The 25390-nt window shown below is 34.0% G+C and overlaps 2 protein-coding genes across 2 annotated transcripts in view; one reads left to right on the forward strand and one right to left on the reverse strand.

The window, feature by feature from the left end:
• B3GNTL1 (UDP-GlcNAc:betaGal beta-1,3-N-acetylglucosaminyltransferase like 1) overlaps positions 1 to 25390 on the forward strand; it is a 211678-nt gene that overhangs the window by 108261 nt on the left and 78027 nt on the right. The gene's annotated exons all lie outside the window — the stretch shown is intronic.
• Positions 1 to 25390, reverse strand: part of TBCD (tubulin folding cofactor D) — a 401955-nt gene that overhangs the window by 7629 nt on the left and 368936 nt on the right. The window contains exons 35-39 of the mRNA XM_074225195.1: positions 23799 to 23876; positions 19337 to 19426; positions 17965 to 18052; positions 6109 to 6218; positions 3502 to 3586 (exon numbers count right to left, since the gene is read on the reverse strand). Of these exons, the coding sequence (XP_074081296.1) occupies positions 3502 to 3586; positions 6109 to 6218; positions 17965 to 18052; positions 19337 to 19426; positions 23799 to 23876 (451 nt within the window). The remainder of the gene's footprint in view (positions 1 to 3501; positions 3587 to 6108; positions 6219 to 17964; positions 18053 to 19336; positions 19427 to 23798; positions 23877 to 25390) is intronic.

A 25390-nucleotide genomic window follows, 5' to 3' on the forward strand; every position in this document is an offset into this window, starting at 1 on the left:
ACATGAGAACAGGATGAAAATACTAATATTCTGTGGACTGTAGCTGAAGTGGGCTCACAATGACTCACAAGAGGTGAAATGTTAAATTTCCAGTAAGGAGGTCGGCTAGATGGCACAGTGGATAAGGCACCAGCCCTGGAGTCAGGAGTACCTGAGTTCAAATCCGACCTCAGATACTTAATGATTACCTAGCTGTGTGGCCTTGGGCAAGCCACTTAACCCCATTGCCTTGCAAAAACTAAAACCAACAAATAAATAAATAAATTTCTATTGAGAGCATGTACTTCATATATTACCAAATGCTACCAATCAGGACTTGATGTACTGTTCTGTCTGGACTTAAGACAGTCCTGGAAGAATATTAATAATGTAGATTAAATTTAAAAGTTTAACATGTATAATTTTTTTTTCCTGTAAGGCTAGTTAAACATTTTCCAGTATACACCTGACTAAATCCCTAAGTGAATTAATTTATTTTCTGGGAATTGGTAGTTGCTCAAACAGGATGAGGGTAGATAAAAGACAAGCAAGGTACATGCACACCCAATTAGTACTTTAAAAAAGAAAAGAACAATAATTTTTTTTTTTACTCTCAATTCATTTAAAGAATGTGAGAGAATAGGAAAAAAGGAAGAACTAAGATGGGGGTCTTGCTCCTAAAGAGAAAAAGGGTGCCAATAAGGACCATTCCCATTATTTTTTTTTTGCTAGCAATGGGGTTAAGTGATTTGCCCAAGGTCACACAACTAGGTAATTTTTAAGTGCCTGAGGTCATATTTGAACTCAGGTCCTTCTGACTCCAGGATTATTGCTCTATCCACTGTGCTATTCCCATTATGGTAGCAAGAGTGGTATATACATTTGTTAGCAGAGATGGGAGTTTAATGTATTTTTTTTTCCTGGGAGGGCATTTGTACAGTAATTATTCATTTAGCAAATAAATGAAATAGGGGCTTGGCACTATTCTAAGAGCTGGAGACACAAAAAGAGGCAAGAGTCAGTCCTTGCCATTAAGGAGATAGCAAGCAAATACATACATAAAACAAGATATAAATACATAATAAAAATCAATCATGTCAAATACAGAAGGTAGGATTAGAACTCAGGAAGCAGTATACAGAGTGACTATACAACACTTCTTCCTGGTCTGATACTTTTATCAATAAGAATGTGGTCCATTAGAAAGAAAGGAAAAAAAAGGGATAGGGCTAGATCTACAATTACAGTAATGTAGAAATTGGATAGTGGGAGGAACCCAGTCCGTGATCTGGGAAAGAGAAGTTTAGAAGTGGAGAGACATAAGGAGGACAAAGGAAAGAAAAAATGAATGGAAAAGAATGCTGCAAAACAATCGTAGATGAAATAAAAAATCTTAGGGAGAAAGGAGGGAATATTTTCATCTACATACTTAACTGGAGCAAAAGAGAACAACAGTCAAAGGAGAAGAAAAAATGAAAAAGAAAAAATTAACTAAGTAAATTCAAGAATTTAGGATAAGGCAAATAAATGGGAATGGGAAAGTGTGGGAAAGACTGGGAATAAACTAGCATCAAGTATTAAAGCAGAACTAAATGTAGAGACAAAGTGCTGACTTAAAAGAGGAAATGGATAAAATCAATACAAAATAAATACACACACACACATATATACACACACACACACATATATATATGAAGAAAACATCTTCAAAATCATAACCATAAAATGTGAATGGATTAAAGTCAGCAAGTTAACAAAATAAAAATAAGGAACAAAAAAGTTTTATTTAATAAAATAATATTTATTTAAAAAATAGATGAATAAATAATAGAAATAAAATTTTAATTCTGAAAAGAACAAAAATAGGGATTAATGAACTAAATATTCAATTCTTTAAAAATTATACAATAAGAGGCAGCTAGGTGAATAAAACACCAGCTCTGGAGTCAGGAGGACCTGAGTTCAAATCCGGCCTCAGAAACCTAATAATTGCCTTGCTGTGTGACCTTGGGCAAGTCAATTAAACCCCATTGTCTTAAATAAGAAAGATAAATAAAATTATATAATCAATAAAGAAAAGCATAAAATAGAAAATGTTGAAAATCAAAGTAATAACTAAACAGAACTAAAAGCTGTGTCTTTGAAAAGACCAACGAAACTGTTAAACTGAATAAAAATAAAAATAGAAATCACATAGACAAAATAAAAAGGTGATAATTCAAAAGAGAAAAGGAGAAATTTCAAAATCTACCATAAAAAAGTACATGCAGGGGCGGCTAGGTGGCACAGTGGATAGAGCACTGGCCCTGGAGTCAGGAGCACCTGAGTTCAAATTCGGCCTCAGACACTTGATAATTACCTAGCTGTGTGGACTTGGTCAAGTCACTTAACCCTTGCAAAAACTTGCAAAAAAAAAAGTACATGCCACCAAAATAAAAGATTTAAAGGAGATGATTAAAATACTCAAATGAACAAAATACAAATCTTAAATTGAAAAAAATTCAATCTCAAAAAATAAAACTGAATAAAAGATCTAACTGAATAGAAAGTCAGAAAAGATAAAAAAATCCCCAAAATTTTGGTCCAGATGGATTTATATATGAATTATTCCAAGTATTTAAAGGACAATTAAAGTTAAAAAAATTCTAAAGAGTGAAAAATAAAATACTAAACTCTTTTTATGACACGAACATGATCCTAATATCTTTTTTTTAATTCTTTTTTGCAAGGCAAATAGGGTTAAGTGGCTTGTACAAATAAGAAAGATGTCAATCAAAGAAAGAGAATAAGTTAATATTACTAATTTATACTGATGCAAAAATTTTAAATAAAATTCTAGCAAAAATGAATACAGCAATATAAAAATTCATAAAGTTTAATAGAAATGAGTAAAATAATTTTTCTTTTTTTAGGTTTTTGCAAGGCAATGGGGTTAAGTGACCTGCCCAAGGTCAAACAGCTAGGTAATTATTAAGTGTCTGAGGCCATATTTGAACTCAGGTACTCCTGACTCCAGGGCCTGTGCTTTATTCACTGCGCCACCTAGCTGCCCCTGAATAAAATAATTTTTTCAAAATAATTTTAAAGATAAAAGGCATCTAGTATCAAAAAATAGCTGACAAATACAGACAATTTGAGAATCATCAGACTCTCTGAAAATCATGACCACTACTCCTTTCCAAAAGTCACATGATCTATTCTTTTTGTAATTAGAATAGACATACTTACCTGTTCTATGTTATATTATGCTCACTTTTCTAAGTAAGTTGAGAATTAAACCAGGAATCTAGAATATTTGCAATAACTAATGTGATATGAGTTATGGAAACTTTTTTTGGCAATATAACATACTTTACTGATAATATGCTTTATCTTATCCATACTATTATAGAATTATCCCAAGAAACACACTTCTTGGACATATACAGACAGAACATTTTAAGCAAAATTAGGCATAGTTTTATATTAAATTACTTTTATGAAGGTAAACACTGTGACCCAAACTTTGGTTTTGGTAACTACCTTGGAGACTAGATGTGGCTTGGGTACTTGTAGAAGATCACACAAGTAGTTCCGCTGTCCTCTCACAATGCTTAATTCAGTATCCCTGAAAGAAGAGGGAAAAAAAGACCTTAAAGGGAAACCAAATAAGACATCTGAAACAAGGGAAAAAATTCAAGAGATTTCAACATGTAATTCAGTCTGTTCTTGTGTCTGATTTACTGACTACCCCATCTCCCTTTACTAATAAATATGAGTTATCTTTTCAAAATTATAGAAGATGGAGAAAAAAGTAAGATTTCCAGCCTTTCCTGGTGAAAAGACCAGAACTGTGTAGACATTTTAAAAAGGAAACACAAGAGACAAAAGAAACATAGAAAGGAACATACATTTGATCCATTGGAATGGACTACAGGAGAAATTTTTAAAGGAAGAAAAAGAAAGTTCAAAAACAATTTACAGCCTATTCATTCCTTACAGTAAATGATAAATGACTGTTTGTATAGCCCAGAGTTAGGAAGATCTGAGTTCAAATTCAGCTTCAGAAATCTACTGACTATGTGATCCTAAGAAAGTCACTTAATCTTTGTCTGCCCTAGTTTCTTCATCTGTAAACTCTCAGAGTCGCTGTGAAGATAAAACAAGATGTTGGGAAATGTGCTTTAAAGTGTGCTTTAAAGACTTTAAAGTGCCAAATAATTCTAGCTATTGTTTTTATGATAAGTAGATAAAACCAGTATGTCTAGTTTAGATTGTAAGTTACTTGAAAGGAAGTCTAGGCTTCTCTGCTGTTTTTCATTCATAGGACTAGGTTATGCAGTTTGGTTAGATGATCTCTAAGGTCTATTTTCCAGCTTAGAAATTTCCACAAGATCATGGCAACAGGATCTGTTTGATTTCCTAAATGTTTCCTATGTGCAAGCTTTATTTCAATATGAAGTTCTTTATTTGGAATCTATGAGAATTCATTCAAGGCTTAATTTTTTTTTTTAGGGTTTTTTTTTTTTTGCAAGGCAAATGGGGTTAAGTGGCTTGCCCAAGGCCACACAGCTAGGTAATTATTAAGTGTTTGAGACCGGATTTGAACCCAGGTACTCCTGACTCCAGGGCTGGTCCTTTATCCATTGCGCCACCTAGCTACCCCAAGGCTTAAATTCTAAAGGGACTTTTTCAAAAGGACACCAAACTCAGATTACAGAACATTAATGTTAAAAGGGATGCCCCCCCCCTTCAATTTACAAAGTACAAAACTAAGGCCCAGAGAGGAGAAATGTGCTAAGTGCAGTGTTCTATCAGCCACAAAAGCTCCTAGAAATCTAGATTTTCCAGCTTCAAAAGAAGGTGTGGAGAACCCCATAGGACTGGGGACACAAGAACACTGTTGAGAATGGAGTAGAGGTCCAGTCAATACATAAGAGTGGCAGCTGATATCAAGAAAAGGATAGTGTTGTTCTGGAGTGACAAATTGTGAGTAGGTGTAGATAGATAGGGAGTGTTCACTGATATGTTTATGGAGAGAGAAATCTTGTCTGACTATTTAGAGAACATATTCCTTAGGGACCTATTGGAAACTGGTAAATTTATCTTTTCTCCCTTTCCTTTTCTCTATAGGGATTTTCACTACGTAATCAACTTTTTTGAAGTTTTCTGCTCTTTTAAACTCTTTATTACTTGCTGTCTGTACTTCGGTGATTGATGTGAATTTAATAAATTGCTATACCACTCGTGTGTGTGTGTGTGTGTGTGTGTGTGCATGTGTGAGATTATGTTCAATTTTTCTTTGTCAAGTTCAGGTGAAAGAGGTTTATGGCATACCCATCCTCCCTTGTTCTAAGATTAAATAATATTCATCTAATGCAACTCTATTTATATGATGATGATTTCCTCATTTTTATTTCTGACAAATTAAAACCAAACCAGACCACCCCCAGGCTGTTATATTTATGACCTTTGAAGATAACAGCATTCTGTTTTCTTCCTATTACCAGCTAAAAATTTTTGTAATCCATTCCGATTGATCAAATGTATGTTCCTTTCTATGTTTATTTTGTCTCTTGTGTTTCCATTTCAAAATGTCTACTCAGAGCTGGTCTTTTTACTAGGAAAGACTGGAAATCCCACATTTTATTAAAGGTCTACTTTTTTCCATTTAAAATTGTTTCATTTCTGGTACTCTTATAATACTTATGACCAACACTATTTTTCTTTTTCTCTGAGAAAGATTTTATTAGAACCATTCTAGTTCATGTGCTTCCATGGGAAAAAACTAATATCCTAACAATGTTTGGTTATGGACCACAGGAACTCACAGGATGATGAATTAGGTAACTAGGTAGCATAGAGGATAGAGCCCTGGGACTAGAGTAAGGAAAACCTGAGTTCAAATTTGGCCTCAGATGTCTGTTGGGCAAATTGCTTAACCTCTGAATGAAGATAATAATACCAAGTTCACAGAACTGTTGTGAGAATAAAATTAGAAAATAATTGTAAAGTGTATGGCAACATATTAGGCACTTATGTGTTTGTTCCTTTTCTTTTTTCCCTGAATGTTTTTTCTCCACCTTATATAATGAAGAATAAGAAGCAGTGCTCCACCTTGTTTGGAAAAAAAAAAGTGCATTAACTTACCAGGCAGTGTCACTGAGTATAGTCATAACTTCATCAAGGACTGATGGATCAACTATATCACTATAGGTTAACACCATTTCATAAACCTGACTGGCAGTTGTCTTCCTTATCTAGGAAAAAAAATCAAGTTGGGTGCATTAGCAGTAGATGAAAGTACTATGCTACCTCACCATTTTATATGTGTGTGTGTGTGTGTGTGTGTGTGTGTGTGTGTGTGTGTGTGTGTGATGAGATTTGCTTCTATTTCTGTATTCAAGAGCACAACTAGTTACTAATAATGTACACAAAATCTACCACTGATTGGTCCTGTTCCTACTTTACTTTGGATGGCCAGGGAGTATTTGTACTTACAGATGATCTGATGGTAACCTTTTCTCCCCCCAACTTGTCCCCAACATTAGACAGTTAATAAGCCCCTAAAGGAATCCAAAATTGATTAATAGCATTCCCCCTTAATTACCACCAGCATTGCCCACTTTGGGCCTTGAGGAATTTAGCCAGTAGTTCATCTAGGTATAGAATTAGCTAGAATATATTTGAGTATAGGAATCCTCTAATCACCATTAACTGATGGACATGGGGAAGTCTAAACTACACAGAAATACATCTCAGATGATGTTGGTGGAAAGGCTGGGAATGTTTGTCTAATTTAGCCTGTGAGATATCATTACTATACAATAAGCATATCTGCCTTCTTTCAAAAATCATTATGAGCAAAGAAAAAGGTTTTGGGGGTTTTTTTCATCGTATCAAATAAATAGTAATTTAGAGTACCTATAAGATATATAAGGACTGATCTCATAGTATCAGCAAATGAAGCTTGGATCTTATGCTATGAAAAGTTTGCCCTTACCATAAAGGCAAGATATAATGGACAGAAAGGATCTTAGGGAGTCCAATTTATCAAACAAACATTCCCTTTTCATGTTCAGTTTGGTCTTATCACCCAACTTGCTTTACCTTACACAAGATGTTTCATATCCTACTTCTGTGCCTTTGCACTGGCTGCTATGCATTCTCTTCTAACATCAATCTTGTAGAGTTCCTGGCTTTTTAAAAAATGTAGTCCACAAATCACTACATCTTATAAAAGTGTTTTGTGTTTTGCAAAGCTGTAATTGATTTCCCCTCTAAACCTAGTCTCTATCTACTCTTTATTTATCTTGAAGGTACAGATTTATGTATATGTAGTAAGAGTGCTGGTACAGGAGCAGAGTGCCTGGTATGGAATGGCTCTTCTCCATGTGTACATGAACTTCAAACAAAAACCAGGAGAAAGAACATTGTACACAGTAACATCAATCTTGAATGAGTATATTGTGAATGACTTGCATGGTCTTTCCAACACAATGATCTCAGACAATCTGATAAGACTCATGATTATATCAATAGATGCAGAAAAAGCTTTTGACAAAATACAACATTCATTTTAAAAACTTGGAAAGCATAAAAATAAATGGAACTCTCCTTAATATAATAGGTATTATTTATTTAAACCATCAGCAAGCATTACCTATAATGGAGATAAGCTAGAAGCCTTCCCAATAAGATCAGGAAGGATGCCCATTATCCCCACTCTTGTTCAATACTGTACTAGAAATATTAGCTATAGCAATAAGAGAAAAATGAAAATTGAAGGAATTAGAATAGGCAATGAGGACACAAAACAATCACTTCTTGCATCTGATGATATACTTGGAAAATCCTAGAGAATCAACTAAAAAAAAACTAGTTGAAATAATTAACAACTTTAGCAAAGTTGCAGGATATAAAATAAAATCATAAATCATCTGCATTTCCATATATTATCAAAAAAGTAGCAGCAAAAGAAGAAAGAGAAATTTCATTTGAACTAACTGGAGACAAAAAAACTACTTGGGAGCTTACCTACCAAGACAAACCCAAAAGCTATATGAACACAATTCAAAAAACACTTTTTACAAAGTCAGATCTAAATAATTAGAGAAATATTAATTGCTCATGGGTAAGATGAATCAAAATAATAAAAATTATAATGCTACCTAAACTAATCTATTTATTCAGTGCCACACCACTACCAAAACTATTTTATAAAGTTAGGAAAGGGGCAGCTAGGTGGCCCAGTAGAGAGAGCATTGGCCTTGGAGTCAGGAGGACCTGAGTTCAAATGCAATCTCAGACACTTTGAAATTACCTAGCTGTGTGACCTTGGGCAAGTCACTTAACCCCATTGCCTTAAATAATTTTTTTTAAAAAGCTAGGAAAAAATAATAACAAAATTCATCTGGAAGGACAAAAAAGCAGATATTGGGTAATCAATGAAAAAAAAATGTGATAGAAGGAGGTCTAGCCATACCAGATATCAAACTACAAAACAGTAGTTATCAAAACAGTTTGGTACTGGCTAAGAAACAGAGTAGTGGATTAGATACACATTACATTACAGTAAATGACCACAGGATTAACTAGGTGGTGCAGTGGATAAAGTAATGGCCTTGTTTGTCAGGATTGGAGATCAAATCTAGCCTCAGATACTTGTTTCTTACTAGCTATGTGACTTGGGTAAGTCACTTAACCCTGAATGCCTTGCATCAAGGGCCATCTCTAGTCATCCTGATTCATATCTGGCCACTGGACTCAGATGTCTCTGAAGGAGAAAGTGAGGTTGGTGACTTAATACAGCACCCCTCACTCAAATTTAATTCATGTGCTTGTCATGGCATCACCTCCTCTGATGTCATGGTCTTCTTTGAGAATGAAGGACAAACAACAACAACAAATGACCATAGCAATCTAATATGTGATAAACCCAAAGATCCAAGCTTTTGGAGAAAAACCTCATTATTTGACAAAAACTGCTAGGAAAAACTAGAAAACAGTATGGCAGAAACTACATGTAGATCAACATCTCACAATGTTTATGTCAAGTTAAGGTCAAAATGGGTACATGATTTTTCACTATTGACTTCTAATAACAAAAATGAAATTTTTTGCAAGGCAAATGGGGTTAAGTGGCTTGCCCAAGGCCACACAGCTAGGTAATTATTAAGTGTCTGAGACTGAATTTGAACTCAGGTACTCCTGATTCCAGGGCCGGTGCTCTATCTACTATGCCACCTAGCTGCCCCATAAATATGAATTTTTAAAAATATAAATATTTTATTTGTTTTCCAATTATATACAATATAGTTCCAATTATATAAAAGTAGATTCTACCAATCATTTTTTTGCAAGGTTTTGAATTTTGCAATTTTTTCCCCTTCTCCCTTCCCCTAACAAAAGGCAATTTGATAGTCTTTACATTTGTTTCCATGATATGCATAGATCATTACTGAATGTGTTGAGAGAAAAATTATATCCTTAAGGAAGAAAGAAAATATTAGTGATTGCAAATTTATGTAATACTTAAGACAACTTTAAAAAAAAATTGAGGGGGGGCAGCTAGGTGGCACAGTGGATAGAGAACCAGCCCTGGAATCAGGAGTACCTGAGTTCAAATCCTTCCTCAGACACTTAATAATTAACTAGCTGTGTGGCCTTGGGCAAGCCACTTAACCTCATTTTCCTTGCAAAAATCCTAAAAAAATTGAGGATAATAACCTTTGGTCTTTGTTCAAACTCCACAGTTCTTTTCTCTGGATACTGATGGTGTTCTCCATCACAGGCTCCCCCAAATTGTCCCTGATTATGGCACTGTTGGAGTGAGCAAGTCCATCACCCCCATGTTGTTAGGGTGTATAATATTCTTATGGTTCTTCTCATCTCACTCAACATCAATTCATGCAAGTATTTCCAGGTTTCTCTGAAATCCCATCCCTACTGATTTTTTTTTTTTTTTTTTTTTTTAGGATTTTGCAAGGCAATGGGGTTAAGTGACTTGCCAAAAAGGCCACACAGCTAGGTAATTATTAAGTGTCTGAGGCTGGATTCGAACTCAGGTACTCCTGACTCCAGGGCCGGTGTTCTATCCACTGTGCCACCTAGTTGCCCCCCTTTTTTAAAGATTTCATTTATTTTGAATTTTATAATTTTCCCCCTAATCTTGCTTCCCTTCCCCCACCCCCCCACAGAAGGCGATCTGTTAATCTTTTACATTGCTTCTATGATATACATGAAGTTGGATGTGATGAGAGAGAAATCATATCCTTAAGTATAAGATAGCAAAATTACATAATAAGATAATTTTTTTTTTTAAATTTGATCTTTGTTCAAACTCCACAAATCTTTCTCTGGATGCAGATGGTGTTCTCCATAGCAGATACCCCAATATTGTGCCTTATTGTTGCACTGATGGAATGAGCAAGTCCATTAAGGTTGACCATCACCCCCATGTTGCTGTTAGGGTTCATCTCTCTCAGCATCAGTTCATTCAAGTCCTTCCAGGCTTCCCTGAATTCCTGTCCCTCCTGGTTTCTAATAGAACAGTGGTATTCCATGACATACATGTACATACCAGTTTTTTCAGCCATTCCCCAATTGAAGGACATTCCCTTAATTTCCAATTCTTTGTCACCACAAAGCTCTATGAATATTTTTGTACAAGTGATGTTTTTACCCTTTTGTGTGATCTTTTCAGGGTATAAACCCAGTAGTGGTATTGCTGGATCAAAGGGCATGCACATTTTTGTTGCCCTTTGGGCATAATTCCAAATTGCTCTCCAGAAAGGTTGGATGAGTTCACAGCTCCACCAACAATGCACTAGTGTCCTAGATTTCCACATCCTCTCCAATATTGATCATTGTCCTTTCTGATCATATTGGCCAGTCTGAGAGATGTGAGGTGGTACCTTAGAGATGCTTTAATTTGCATTTCTCTAATCAGTAATGATTTAGAGCAATTTTTCATATGACTGGATAGTAGCTTTGATTTCCTCATCTACAAATTGCTTTTGCATATCCTTTGACCATTTGTCATTTGGGGAATGGCTTATTTTTTTTTATAAATTTGCCTCAGTTCTCTCTCTCTCTCTCTATATATATATATATGTTTTAGAAATGAGTACTTTGTCAGAAACACTTGTAAAAACTGTTTCCCAGTTTGCCACATTTCTTTTGATCTTGGTTACAGTGGTTTTGTTTGTGTAAAGGCTTTTTAATTTAATGTAATCAAAATTATTCAGTTTCTTTTTTATAATGTTCTCCATCTCTTCCTTGGTCACAAACTGCTCCCTTTTCCATACATCTGCTAGGTAAACTATTCCTTGCTCTTCTAGTTTGCTTATAATATTATCTTTTATGTCTAAATCCTGTACCCATTTTAATCTTATGTTGGTATAGGGTGTGAGAAGTTAGTCTAATCCTAGTTTCTGCCATAATGTCTTCCAGTTTTCCCAGCAGTTTTTTTATTGAAGAGTGAGTTGTATCCCAGAAGCTGGGCTCTTTGGGTTTATCAAACAGCAGATTACTATAATCATTTCCTGCTGTCTCTTTTGCACCAAGTCTATTCCACAGATCTACCACTCTTCTTTTTTAGCCAGTACCAGACAATTTTGATGACTGATGCTTTATAATATAATTTTAGATCTAGTAAGGCAAGTAAGCCACCTTCTTTTGCATTTTTTCATTAAATCATAGATATTCTTGACTTTTTGTTTCTCCATGTGAATTTAGTTACAATTTTTTCTAGCTCACTAAAGTAATTTTTTGGAAGCTTAATTGGTATGGAACTAAAGTAGTTTAATTTAGATAGAATTATCATTTTTATTATATTGGCTTGACCTATCCATGAGCAGTTGATATTTGCCCAGTTATTTACATATGACTTTATTTGTGTGAAAAGTGTTTTATAATTGTTTTCATAGAGTTTTCTGAGTCTGCCTTGGCAGGTATACTCCTAAGTATTTTATGTTGTCTGAAGTTATTTTAAATGGGATTTCTCTTTCTAACTCTTACTGCTATATCTTGTTAAAATACATAGAAATGCTGGGGATTTATATGGATTTATTTTTATATCCTGTGACTTTGCTAAAGTTGCTAATTGTTTCTAGTAGTTTTTTAGATGATTTCTTGGGGTTAACTAGTTACACTAGCATGTCATCTGCAAAGATTGAAAGTTTTGTTCTTCCCAATTCTAATTCCTTCAATTTCTTCTTCTCATTGCTGAAGCTAATATTCCTAATACAATATTGAATAGTAGTGGTGAAAACGGGCATCCTTGTTTCACACTTCATCTTACTGGGAATGCTTCTAGCTTATCCCCATTGCATTCAGATAGATGCCGCTTATCATCTATTTTTCTTTTAAGTTTTTTTTTTTTGCAAGTGGCTTGCCCACTGCTTATCATTTTAAGGAACAATCCATTTATTCCTACACTCTCTAGTGTTTTTAGTAGGAATGGATGCTATATTTTGTCAAAGGCTTTTTCAGCATCTGTTGAGATAATTATATGATTTCTGTTAGGTTTGTTATTTATATAGCCAATTATGCTGAGTTTTCCTAATATAGAACCAACCCTGCATTCCTGGAATAAATCCTGCTTGGTCATAGTGTATTATCCTAATGATAACTTACAGTAATCCCTTTGCTAATATTTCATTTAAGATTTTTGCATCCATATTCAGTAGAGCAATTGGTCTATAATTTTCTTCCTCTGTTTTGATTCTTTCTGCTTTAGCTATCAACACCATATTGATGTCATAGAAGGGATGTCACCTATTTTCCCAAAAAGTCTGTATAGAATTGGAACCAATTGTCCTTGAATATTTGATAGAGTTCACTTGTGTATCCATCTGGCCCTGGAGATTTTTTCTTATGGAGTTCATTGATGGCTTGTTGAATTTCTTTTTTAAGATAGGGTTATTTAGGTATTTAATTTCTTTTTCATTTAATCAGGGCAATTTATATTTTTTGTAAATATTCATCCATTTCAATTAGATTATCAAATTTATTGGTATACAGTTGGGTAAAATAGTTCTGAATTATTAATCTCTTCCTCACTGGTGGTGAGTTTACCTTTTTCATTTTTGATACTAGTAATTTGGCTTTCTTCTTTCTATCTTAAATCAAATTAACCAAAGGTTTTTCTATTTTGTTTTATTTAGTAGTACAATAGTTTTCTTATTTTCGATTTTATTATTTCTCCGTTAATTTTTAGAATTTCTAATTTGGTATTTAATCGGGGGTTTTTCAATTTATTCTCTCTACCTTTTTTTTAGTTGCATGCTTAGTTCATTGATTTCCTCTTTTTTCTATTTTATTCATGTAAGTATTTAGAGATATATTATATTCCCTAATAACTACTTTGGCTGTATCTCATAAATTTTGATATGTTGTCTCATTATTGTCATTGTCTTGGATGAAATCATTAATTCTTTCTCTCATTTACTGTTTTATCCACTCATTCTTTAAAATAATGAGTTTCCAGTTAGTTCTGAGTCTATATCTCCCTGGCCCAATATTGCATGTGATTTTTAATTGCATTATGATCTCAGAAAGATGCATTCACTATTTCTGCCTTTCTGCAATTGATCATTAGGTTTTTATGCCCTAGTACATGGTCAGTATTTGGGTATGTACCATGAACTGCAGAAAAGATCTATCCCCATCCAATTTCCTCCATAAGTCTATCATATCTAGGTTTTCTAACAATCTACTTACACCTCTTTAACTTCCTTCTTGTTTAGTTTATAGTTAGATTTATCTAAATCTGAGAGTGGGAGGTTGAAGTTTCCCACTAGGAGAGTTTTGCTGTCTTTATCTTCCCATAACTCCTTTAACTTCTCCTCTAAGAATCTGGATGCTATACTATTGGATGAATGCATATTTAGTATTAAAATTGCTTTATTGTATATGGTACGTTTTAGGAGGATACAGTTTCCTTCCTTATCTCTTTAAAGATATCTATTTTTGCAGCTGTTTTGTCTGAGATAAGGATTGCTACCCCTGCTTTTTTTAATTCAGCAGAAGCATAATATATTCTGCTTCACCCTTTTACCTTTACTTTACATGTATCTCTCTGCTTCAAATGCATTTCTTATAAACAGCATATTGTAGGATTCTTTTTTTTAATTTTTTTATAGGTTTTTGCAAGGCAAATGGGGTTAAGTGGCTTGCCCAAGGCCACACAGCTAGGTAATTATTAAGTGTCTGAGACCGAATTTGAACCCAGGTACTCCTGACTCCAAGGCCGGTGCTTTATCCACTGCACCACCTAGCCACCCCATAGGATTCTTTTTTAATCTATTTTGCTATCCGCTTACATTTTATGGAATGTTCATCCCAATCCCATTCAAAGTCATAATTACTAATTCTTTATTGCTCTCCATGCTATCTTCCCTCTGCATGTATTTTTCCCTTTTTACCTTATCCCTATCCCCCATCCACCAATATTTTGCTTCTGAATACCATCACCTTCAAAGTGTTTGCCCTCTTCTATCCACCCCTCCCCTTTCCCCCTTTTTCTCTTTGCCCCTTCTTCCTTCCTTCTCTCAGTTCCTCTTTTTCTTCCCCCTTCCCCTTCTTAATACATGAAAGGCAAGATAAATTTCTAAACTTTGAGCAGAATTTAATGAGAGTAAGATTCAGGAAGTTCTGACCTCCTCCTTTCTTCCCCTCTATTGCAATAGATCCTTTGTACCTCTTCATGTGATATAATTTACCCCATTCAATCTTCTCCTTCCATCTGTCTCTTTACTGTCCCCCCCTTTTAAGGAGATATTTTTAAATCATTCCATTAGAGTCACAGATAAGTTATGAGTTTCCATTACTTCTGGCTTAAGTATATTCCCTTTTATAGAGTTACAATTCTCAAGAGTTAAGAGAATTTTTCTCCCGGGTATAGCCAGTTTCATCTTACTGGATAATAGTTTTTTTTTCTTTTCCTCTTTTTACTTTTTCATGTTTCTCTTGTGTCTCCTGTTTGAAGACCAAATTTTCTGTTTAGCTCTGGGCTTTTCATCAGGAAAAGTCTCTGTTTTGCTCTACAGTGAATTCCTGGCTGCATTTCAAGTTCCCTTAACTCTCCAGAATATCATATCCCAGGCTCTTTGATCCTTTAATGTTGATATAGCTAGGTCTTGTGTAATCTTTACTACGGTTCCTTGGTAGCTAAAATGTTTCTTTCTGGCTGCTTGTAGGATTTTCTCCTTGATCTGATAGTTTGGCCACAATATCCTTGATGATTTCATTTTGGGATCCTTTTCAGGAGGGGATCTATGTATTCTTTCAATAACTATTTTGCCCTCTGGTTCCAGGATATCAGTGCAATTCTCCTTCACTATATCCTGAAGTATTAAGCCTAGGCTTTATTTCTCTTCAAGTTTTTCAGGAAGTCCAATGATTCTTAAATTGTCTCTCCGGAATCAATTTTCCAGGTCTGTTGTTTTGCCAATGAGGTATTTTATATTTTTTTCTATTTTTTCACTTTTTGGTTTTATTTAACAGATTCTTCTTGTCTCATGAATTCATTAAGTTTTCACAGACTCCATTCTTCATTCTTTTTTTTTAGAGAAGAATTTTATTCATTTACTTTTTGCATCTCCTTTTCCAATTGGTCAATTCTATTTTCAAAGGAGTTATTGTCTTTTTTACAATTGCCCAATTATGCTTTTGAGAGAATTATTTTCTTTTTGTACTTGTCCAATTGCATTTTCTTTTTCTTCTTTTTTTTGGCAAGGCAATGGGGTTAAGTGACTTGCCCAAGGTCACACAGCTAGGTAATTATTAAGTGTCTGAGGTCAGATTTGAACTCAGTTCCTCCTGACTCCTGGGCCAGTGCTATATCCACTGTGCTACCTAGTCAACCCTGTCCAATTATATTTCCAAAGGATTTGTTTTCTTGTTGCAAGATGTTAATTTTCTTCTGTATAGTGTTATTTTTTTCTTCTGTTTCTTTTCCCAATTTTTTCATTTGATTTTTAAACTCCTTCTTGATTTCTTTTAAGAGTCTTTCTGGGCTGGAGACCAATTCATATTCTCCTCTGAGCTAATATTCTACAAGGTAATAGTCCATAGATGCCCCCCCCCCCCCCAACTCCCTTTCTGCTGGCCTTTCTTCAGTTTGGGCTTTTTCCCTAGGGTCTTAGTGTTGGGGGAGGGGCTGGTTCATAGACCTTTGGTGTTGAGATCCCTAGAGGCCTTGCTCCCTGGCCTTAGGAACTCTAAGTGGGACTGAGGGGCATGGGGGTGGGGTGGGTAGTAGTATCAGCTGGGCCCTTAGGCTAGATAGCTAATCAACTTAATTAGCAATCACCTGGGGGAGATTTGCAGTATGGTTCTTGGGGCAACACATGCATTTGTTCTGGAGAGAGTCATGCCCTCCAGTAGGAATGGGGGAAGAGGACTCAGCTGAAAACACAGGGCACAAGGCTCATGACCTGGTTCTTTCAGACCAGCCAAGCTGACCCAATGGATGTCTGGGCCCCTGAACTGGAACTCTCCCATCAGTCACTGTGCACACAGCAAATACTTGCCCCTGCTGTTCAAGGGTTGGACCCCTGGCCTCACACTCCTGCCCCTGCACTGGGTCTCTGCTCTCCATTGGTAGGTGTTCTCCTCAGTTGTTCCCTGGGTTTTGTGAATCCAAAATCTGTTAAAAGGCTTGGTTCTTATTAATTCTGAGGGAAAGCCAGGAGAGCTTAAAATAGTGCCTGGCTTCTCTCTGCCATCTTGACTGGAAGTTCCCCCCAACAAATATGAATCTTTCAATTATATCAACAGCACTGAGTGGTGCCCATGACATCCTGGAGGGAAAGTCACATGCTTTATGGAGGTCCTGGGGTGGGAGAAGTCATTCCTCCTGGCATGTACTCCTGGACATTCTTTCTAGGTGTGTTGGATATCCAGCTCCTTCCTGGGTTGAAGGTTGCTCTCTTGATGGTCTTTAGAGGCTGATTCTTAAATCCTGCCTTCTGATAGTAGAACTCATCACCCATGTGTCTTCAAAAAACTGACTGTTCTGAAAGGAATATAATAGAATCTACCTCCCAGGGTTGTTCTGAAAATCATGTGATTATAAAGTACTTGGCACAGTACTTAGCATAGGGCTAACACTATGTGAATGTTAGCTTTCTATTATCTTTTAAATTTAGATGTAATTACTTCATACTTGATAACTTTATATGGATTTTCAGATGTGATCAGTTTGCAATGACAATGTTGAGATGAATGATTTTCTGTGTAGGTAATTTGGAAGCACATTCACCTGAATTGGTAATGGGTTTGTTTCAAATTTTAAATACATAAATAATTCTAAGCAAAGTAAACTCTAATTGAAGAAGTACAAAAATATTTTAGCTAATTTTGAGGTGCCAAAGAATAGGAATTTGAAGGGGTATTTGTCAATTATGGAATGGCTGAACAAGTTATGTTGTATAAATGTGATAAAGAATTATTGTGTCATATGAGAAGATGAAGGAAATGGTTTCAGAGAAATCTGAGATTTCCTGATGTAGAGTGGAAAACTAGGAAAATAATTTATATAAGGAAAGATTGGGAACTCTGATCAGCATAATGACCCTCTAAAATTAAGAGTGGATTAATGATGAAACATGCTTCTTACCCCCTTGTAGAAATGTGAAGAATGATACATGGAATGTGTATTTGTGTGTAAATATGCATGCATGCATGCATACATACATACATATATAGATATGTGTGTGTGTCAGTGTTCACACATGAATATTTTCTTTTGCATATGGTCAATGTGCATATGTCTTGCTTGATTATAAATATTTGCAATGGCTTTTTCTCCCTCATTTTCAGCTGGCAGTTTGGGAGGATGAAGTAGAGATAAGATAATTGCTGATTGGAAAAAAAAAAGCTTAATTTTTTAAAAATGTTAAAACAAAACACAGTACTGATTAAAATATAAATTATCCCTTAAGAAATAGTTTATGTCAATATTAACAAATTTCACTGTAAAATATGCATGATACTCACTATAGGAAAAGGATGACAAAGAAGAAGAAATAGCTGAAATAAGACTTTCTTTCTTATATCTCCAGGAAACTGAAACATTCCACAAAATCTAGAAATATAAGATTAAGCTATTAGTTATAATCACACTTCCAATTTTGTGCTTGTTACTTAAATCTGTTACTTAAAAATTTCACAGCAATCTGGCAAAGGCTATCACATGGGAGGTGCTGAATACTGAAAAATACAATTTATGAATGATAATTCATAAAAAGGTTGTGTGATACTATAGTATTTCATATGGCCTAAGATTTTTTTCTAAACTAATTTCTATGGGAAAGGGAATAGAAAGAAAAGGGAATAGAAAGAAAAAAGAAAATCTCAACAGGTATTAATAATGCATCCAATATCATCAAACTTAGGCAAAGAGGTTTCAAAACTATTCAAAAAGAAGAACAAAGATTTTGACAGGTATTTTTTTACTAATTATATTCTCAGTTTTATAAATGAACTGACAAACCATTTCTGATAGTTGCATTTACATTTATGCAGCAGAGAAGCCTGATCAAATAAAAAACAAAAACAAACCAAACAAAAAGGAAATTCTTTTTTTTTAATTAATTACTGCTAAGGAAATTCTTAAAATTTATTTTATTTGCCATCAAGATCCAATTAGGTAGCCTGAAGACAAAGCTTTACCAGTCTTTACACTGATAAAAAAGACAACCCCCCCCTAATTTTTTTGTGTGTTGTGCATTAAGGTCAGTCATACCTATTTATCTTTACTTTTATGTAACTTATCAAAGATTTATAGATAACATAATACATCTGGATTCTCTGAATGCAACTAAAATATATATTCTATAACAATTTTTGCAATATCAGAACAAAAGAGGGTAGTGGACACTTTCTAAAAGTCAAGATGAAAGCAAAGCATTTGCTCAGATAAATTCTATGGAACTTTTATTCTTTCAGATCTGAACTGCCCATACTCTCTTGCTATGAGTGCAGAATTTCCTCTATGCCTAACTTACCTCCCCTTCTGACTTCTACTTCACCCATCTCTTTCCAAGAAGACTTATTATAGTCCTGGGAAACCTTGCTTCTCTGAAGCAGAATTTATATTCCTAAATTGTGAACCAAATTCATTTAAAAGTATTAAGAATAAGAGTAGTTTATAAATTCTGGTAGGTATGAATAACTCGCGTTATTTTGACAAAAGAATTTCTATTGATTCTTCAAATTTTTATGGGAAAATTACAGTTTTATAGAATAAGATAAGGATTTAAAAATAATTCAGACAAGTTGCTTTATCAAAAAACACACAAAAAAATGAAAACCATGCATTATGATTTTTTCTCTGCAATGTGAGGTAGGAGACACTTTAAAAACTTACACAGCAATGCTTGATTGAAGTTTCTGTATGTCTTTGGATTTTTTGATCTCTTCTTTACAAAGTGAAAGCAACTTCAGGGAAAAGGGATGACTAAAGAGATGGAAAAGCAAAGTTATATTAAAAAAAGAATTCCAATATCAAAGTAATAAATAAGGGAACCAAAAGTTCCTGGAGAGTTCCCACTGAAAAATGACATTTGAATCATGCTATAGTATCTCTTCCTCAGTGAAAGAAAATTATCCTATGATTTATATAGTATGAGCAGGTAAGTGATGCAGTGGATAAAACCCCAGTTTTAGAAGTTTGACCTCAGGACACTTACTAGCTGTGTGATCCTATAAGATACTTCACCTCCATTTACCTCAGTTTCCTTATTTCCCTGGGATGTTGTGAAGATCAAATGATCTATCATATAAAGATTTTGGCACTTATTACACACTATATAAATTTAGCTATTAGATTATTATCAGTATTTAACATTATATCATATTTCAACAAATATAAATGGGAAGTAACACAGAAAACTATTCCTTTATAGACCAAATTGAAAGATATAAATTTTTTTGTCACTGTATAACTATCATGCAATTACAGAATTAGTTCTCTTCAGTTTTAGATCAATTATATTTTAACAAAAACTATGATACAGAACATAAAATAAAAAGCTATGAATGGTGAATTTTGACCTTTAAAATATATATATATATATATATATATGTATATATAAATATAATATATATATTTATGTATAAATATATATATTTGAATTATCTTTCTGGGTCTTTAAGAAGAGAAAAATAAAATAGATTCAGATACAGAGAATGTAAACTGGAAAGAAAAAACTCAAGGGAAGATATTAAAATTTAGATTGAACAGGAAAAGATTCTTGAAGAAGATAGAATTTTACCTAAGAATTGAGAAATCCAGGAGGCAAAAATGAAGACAAAGAAAGTTTTAAGTATATAAGACAGCTAATGAAAATGCATGGAGTCAAGAGATAGAGTGTCTTCTTTTCCAATTTCTTTTTTTTTTAATTTACTTTTGTTAAAGATATTATTTGAGTTTTTTCAGTTTCTTAAAATAGTTTGTGTAATGCTGTAATTGTTCTTTGAACATTTCATAAAGTTCAGTTGTAAGCTGACTTGGTCCTAGGGACTTTTTAAAATGTATTATAATGTTTACTACACCCTAATGTTGAATTTTTTTGAATTTTACAATTTCTCCCCAATCTCACTCCCCGCCCCCCCCCACCTAACACAGAGAGGGCAGTCTGTTAGTCTTTACATTGTTTCCATGCTATACACTGATCTAAATTGAATGTGATAAGAAAGAAATCATAATGTGGAAAGGAGACATTTCTTTCTGACACTGAGTTACTGAAGTACTCTATTTCTTGTTTGCTTAGTGTACTATGTGTTCTTGTACGTTTATCCATTTTATTTAAGTTTCTGGCTTTACCGGCATATTGTTAGGAAAAATAGTTTATCAGAATTTCCTTTATTTATTCAATTATTGTGAATTTCTTGTTTTCATTTATGATACTGGTAATTAGTTTTCCTATACCTTATTTTTAAATAAGTTATTTAAGAGTTTATCTATTTTATAGGTTCAAAAATTGTATAAGCTTTACTTATAAATTCAATTGTTTGCAGTGAATTTTCTTAATCTCTGATTTTTAGATTTTTTATTTTTGTGTTTAATTGTGTTCTAAGTATTTTTTTTTAGTTTCTTATCAAATAAAATTGTCAGATCTTTCCTTTTTTTGATGGAAGTGTTAAGAAATCTAAGATTTTTCTCTAAGCAAAGTTTTGGCTATAAGCTACAAATTTTAGTATGTTATTTCTTTGTGTTTTTTTTATTTTTCTTTAAGTGAAATTATTCTTTCTAACCTACCAGTTTTTTTTAGTCTCCATTTAAGTTTGAATCCTCTCTTTAAATGCCCTTTATAATGTTTATAACACTGAGGTGTTGAAAAGAGGCATTTACTATTTCTGCTTTTCTGCATTTTTTTGCAAGAATTTTAAGGCCCTAATACATAGCCAACTATTTCAGTCAGAGAATAAATGTTTATTAAGCACTAGGAATACCAAAAAAGGCAAAGAACAGTCCCTGGCCTCTTACAACTAAATAAGGAGAGTAGTGGGGAAAAAACAAGCAAAAAATGTATATATACAAATGACCTGTTTTGTTTTTTTAGTTTACATAACACCCAATAAATTCTATTATATCTTCATGGTTTAACAGTGCTTCTTGTAAAAAAGCGTATTATTCGTTTATCTTTTGATGCATCTGCCTATTTTTTTCTATTTAATCATCTAATTTAGTTCTTTCACAGTATGATCATTACTTGTCTATTTTTTCCTTGTACCATTTTCTCTTTTGTTCCTGATGCTCAATACTAATAATTCACCCTTGATGAATCTACTTTTTTCTTTCCATCACCCAGACATAATCAGAGAGAGGTTCATACTCTTTTTCCTTCTTTTTTGCCTGACCCTTCAAAGATGAAATTTATATTGTTCATGGTTTATACTACCTGCTATCTACCTTTCCTCTTTTTTTTTTTAAAGTTTTTGCAAGGCAAATGGGGTTAAGTGGCTTGCCCAAGGCCACACAGCCAGGTAATTATTAAGTGTCTGAGACCGGATTTGAACCCAGGTGCTCCTGACTCCAGGGGCGGTACTTTATCCACTGCGCCACCTAGTCACCCCTACCTTTCCTCTTAATGGCTACTCTTTGCTATCCATGGAAAAGAAAGTGGCTCTGGTACTTAGACTGAGTGAATTTTTTTTGAGAAGAGGGCAAGATCAAAAGAAGAGTATAAAAAGGATTGAATATATTAAGCCTAACAACAGGTCTATGAGAATACTGGCCATAAAGAGATGTAAAAATTTTAAACTGGGAAGAGACAAAAAAAGAAATGACCCAATTTTAAACTTCATCTTTTTCACATGACCAGTTCATTACTAGTTCTCTATCTTGATGGCCACGAGACTCAGAACAACATAAATGTAATTAGTACAAATATATAGTAATTGATAAATGTTTTGAGGATATCAAGTGGTAATTTTCTGAAGAAGAAATAAAAGCTATCAACAATTACTTGGAAATCATTTATAAGAGAAACATAAATTAAAACTATATTATATATATTCTCTAGAATATATATTCTATATAATATCTGTATTGGTAAAGATAGAAAAGAAAAATGACAATTGCTGGAGGGACTCTGAGAAGACAAATACACTTATGCATTGTTGGTAAATCTGTGAAATATTCTAATCATTCTGAAAATCATTTGAAATTATACTCCAAAATTCATTACTCTGGGTCTCAGTTTCTAATAGGAACAACAGACTATGATTTACACAACTTTGCTCTAAATAATCACCTTTTCACAGTTTCTCTAAAGCACATGATTCCTTTCACCTCTAAATCTTTGCTGATGCTATTCCTACAACCTGGAATCCATTTCATCTTTCTCTTGACCATTAAACATCAAATTCTTCATCCAAGTTCCAATTCAAGTACCACTTTCTATGCCAAGACTTCTCTAATTACTTTTCCTTTCTCTGACTAGCACTAATCAAATCTACCAGTTTTAACACTCAGTATATTTTTTTTTTTAGTTTTTTGCATGGCAAACGGGGTTAAGTGGCTTTCCCAAGGCCACACAGCTAGAGTGTCTGAGACCAGATTTGAACCCAGATGCTCCTGACTCCAGGGCCGGTGCTTTATCCACTATGCCACCTAGCCGCCCCTCAGTATATTTTCTAATAATATTGCTGAAGTAAAGTTCCCTAACCAATACTAAAAACCCCATAGTTGAAACTAGATGCCATAGCCCCCCCCCCCCCCAGTGACCATCATTGTTGGCATTCAATCAACATATTTAAAATAATTGAATAGGACAGCTAAGTGGCGCAGTGGATAGAGCACCAGCCTTGGAGTCAGTAGTACCTGAGTTCAAATCTGGACTCAGACACTTAATAATTTACCTAGCTATATATATGGCCTTGGGCAAGCCACTTAACCCCATTGCCTTGCAAAAACTAAAAAAAAAAAAAAAATTGAATTGATGATCATATAAATGTGTGTTCGAACCTTGATTGCACTGGAAAGTTAACTCCCATAAGTTAGATCAAGGTTCCTAATCTATTTTTGTGTCATGGCTCCTGTTGACCCCCTTTGACAACCTGATAACATTTATGGATCACATTTTAGAATATTTTAAACTAATCATAATAAAATGTATGAGATTTTAAAAGAAATCATAATTGATTTTCATTATAATTAATGAAAGACACTCATGAAAATATTTTTTAAAAATGTCACAGACTCCAAGATTAGATTCCATGTAACAGATTCTTGTGATTGTAATACCAATTCACTGCTATACATGCATTATTAGCCTCTCTGGTGAAATAAAAAAGAGATACATCATGAAAAAAATATTATTTACTTTTCCTCAGCAGTAAAGATGTCAAAACAACCATTGGCCAGCATCTGGTCCAGCATCTTCAGCAATGGTACAGATACCCTAAGGGAAAAAAAAATACACATGAATGTAAGACTAACTCTTAAAATACTGTTCAGCCAAAATGACATCTCCTAAATGAAGTCTTTTCTTATCCTTCTGCACTCCACCCCTGGATGCTGGTGCTTTCTCTCTAACAACAGTAATCACTAACCCAGTTATTAAATATAGCAGAAGTGGAATTACTCTTGAGGCAGATATATTCCCATGAAAGCAACCAAAAAAACAAGACCAGATTTTTTTTTAAAGAAATATTTCAGAGTCTAGCTTTAATATCAAGTTTAAAGTCAAGAATAGGGCTGGTAGAATGAATCCCCCTCGCCCCAAAAATACGATCCCAACCATAAAAAGATATGGTGGAAGGGAAGTCAAAGATTAAAAACAGAAGAAAATGATTCCAAAACATCTATAAGAAAAGTGTCAGAAGAAGAACACAGCTTAGGCAAAAAATCAACTAGAATTCCTAGAAAAGATTAAGCAGGATTTTTTTTGTTTTTTTTAAATTTTTTTAGGTTTTTTTTTTTTTTGCAAGGCAAATGGGGTTAAGTGGCTTGCCCAAGGCCACACAGCTAGGTAATTATTAAGTGTCTGACACCAGATTTGAACCCAGGTACTCTTATCCACTATGCCACCTAGCCGCCCCTATTTTTTTGTTTTTAAAAAGAGTTAACATTGTTTTGTTTTGTTTTTAATAAATAAGGGACTTTTAGGAAAATAATGGGAAAGAGATAAGGACTATGGAAGACAGAATTGGAAAAGGAATTAACGACAAAAGACAAAGAAACTTGCCCAAACCTCAAATTTTCTGAAATTTAGAATGGATCAAACAAAACCCTAATGATTCAATGATACAACAAGAAATATTAACAATAATCAAAAGACTGGAAAAATAGAAGAAAAGGTATCTCAAGGCAAAAACAAGAGACCTGCAAAATAGAACAAAAATGAAAAATTAGGAACCACTAGATAATATAAATACCATGGTCAAAGAAAAGAGCCTAAACCTTATATAGCAAGGAATCTTTTATTGACATTTTTAAATTTTATTTTTCTAATTATATGCAAAGGTAGTTTTCACCATTTGTTCATTTGTAAGTTTATGAGTTCCACATTTTTCTAACACCCTCTCTTTCTTCCCCCATGGTGGCAATCAATCTAGTAAAAGTTGTATGGGTACAATCGTGATTTACATATTTTCATATTAATCATGTTGTGAAAGAGGAATTAGAACTAAGGGGAAAGGAAAAAACTATGAGAAAGAAAGGGAACCATAAAAGAAGTATGCCAAGGAATCCTAAAAGAAAATCAACCAGATCTCTTAGAACCAGAGGACAAAGTAAACATTAGTATATGATTCAAATGCTACCACTATGAAAGGCTGAAGAACCTGGAATGATATTTCAGAAAACAGTGAAGAATGTTACCCTGCAAAACCAAGTATAAAGCCACAGGGGAAAAAATGGACATTTAATAGAAGGGATTTCTAAGTATTCTTGATAAAAAAGAACAGAGCTACA

The sequence above is a fragment of the Macrotis lagotis genome, chromosome 2 (genome assembly GCF_037893015.1).
Source record: "Macrotis lagotis isolate mMagLag1 chromosome 2, bilby.v1.9.chrom.fasta, whole genome shotgun sequence".
Lineage (NCBI taxonomy): Eukaryota > Metazoa > Chordata > Mammalia > Peramelemorphia > Peramelidae > Macrotis > Macrotis lagotis.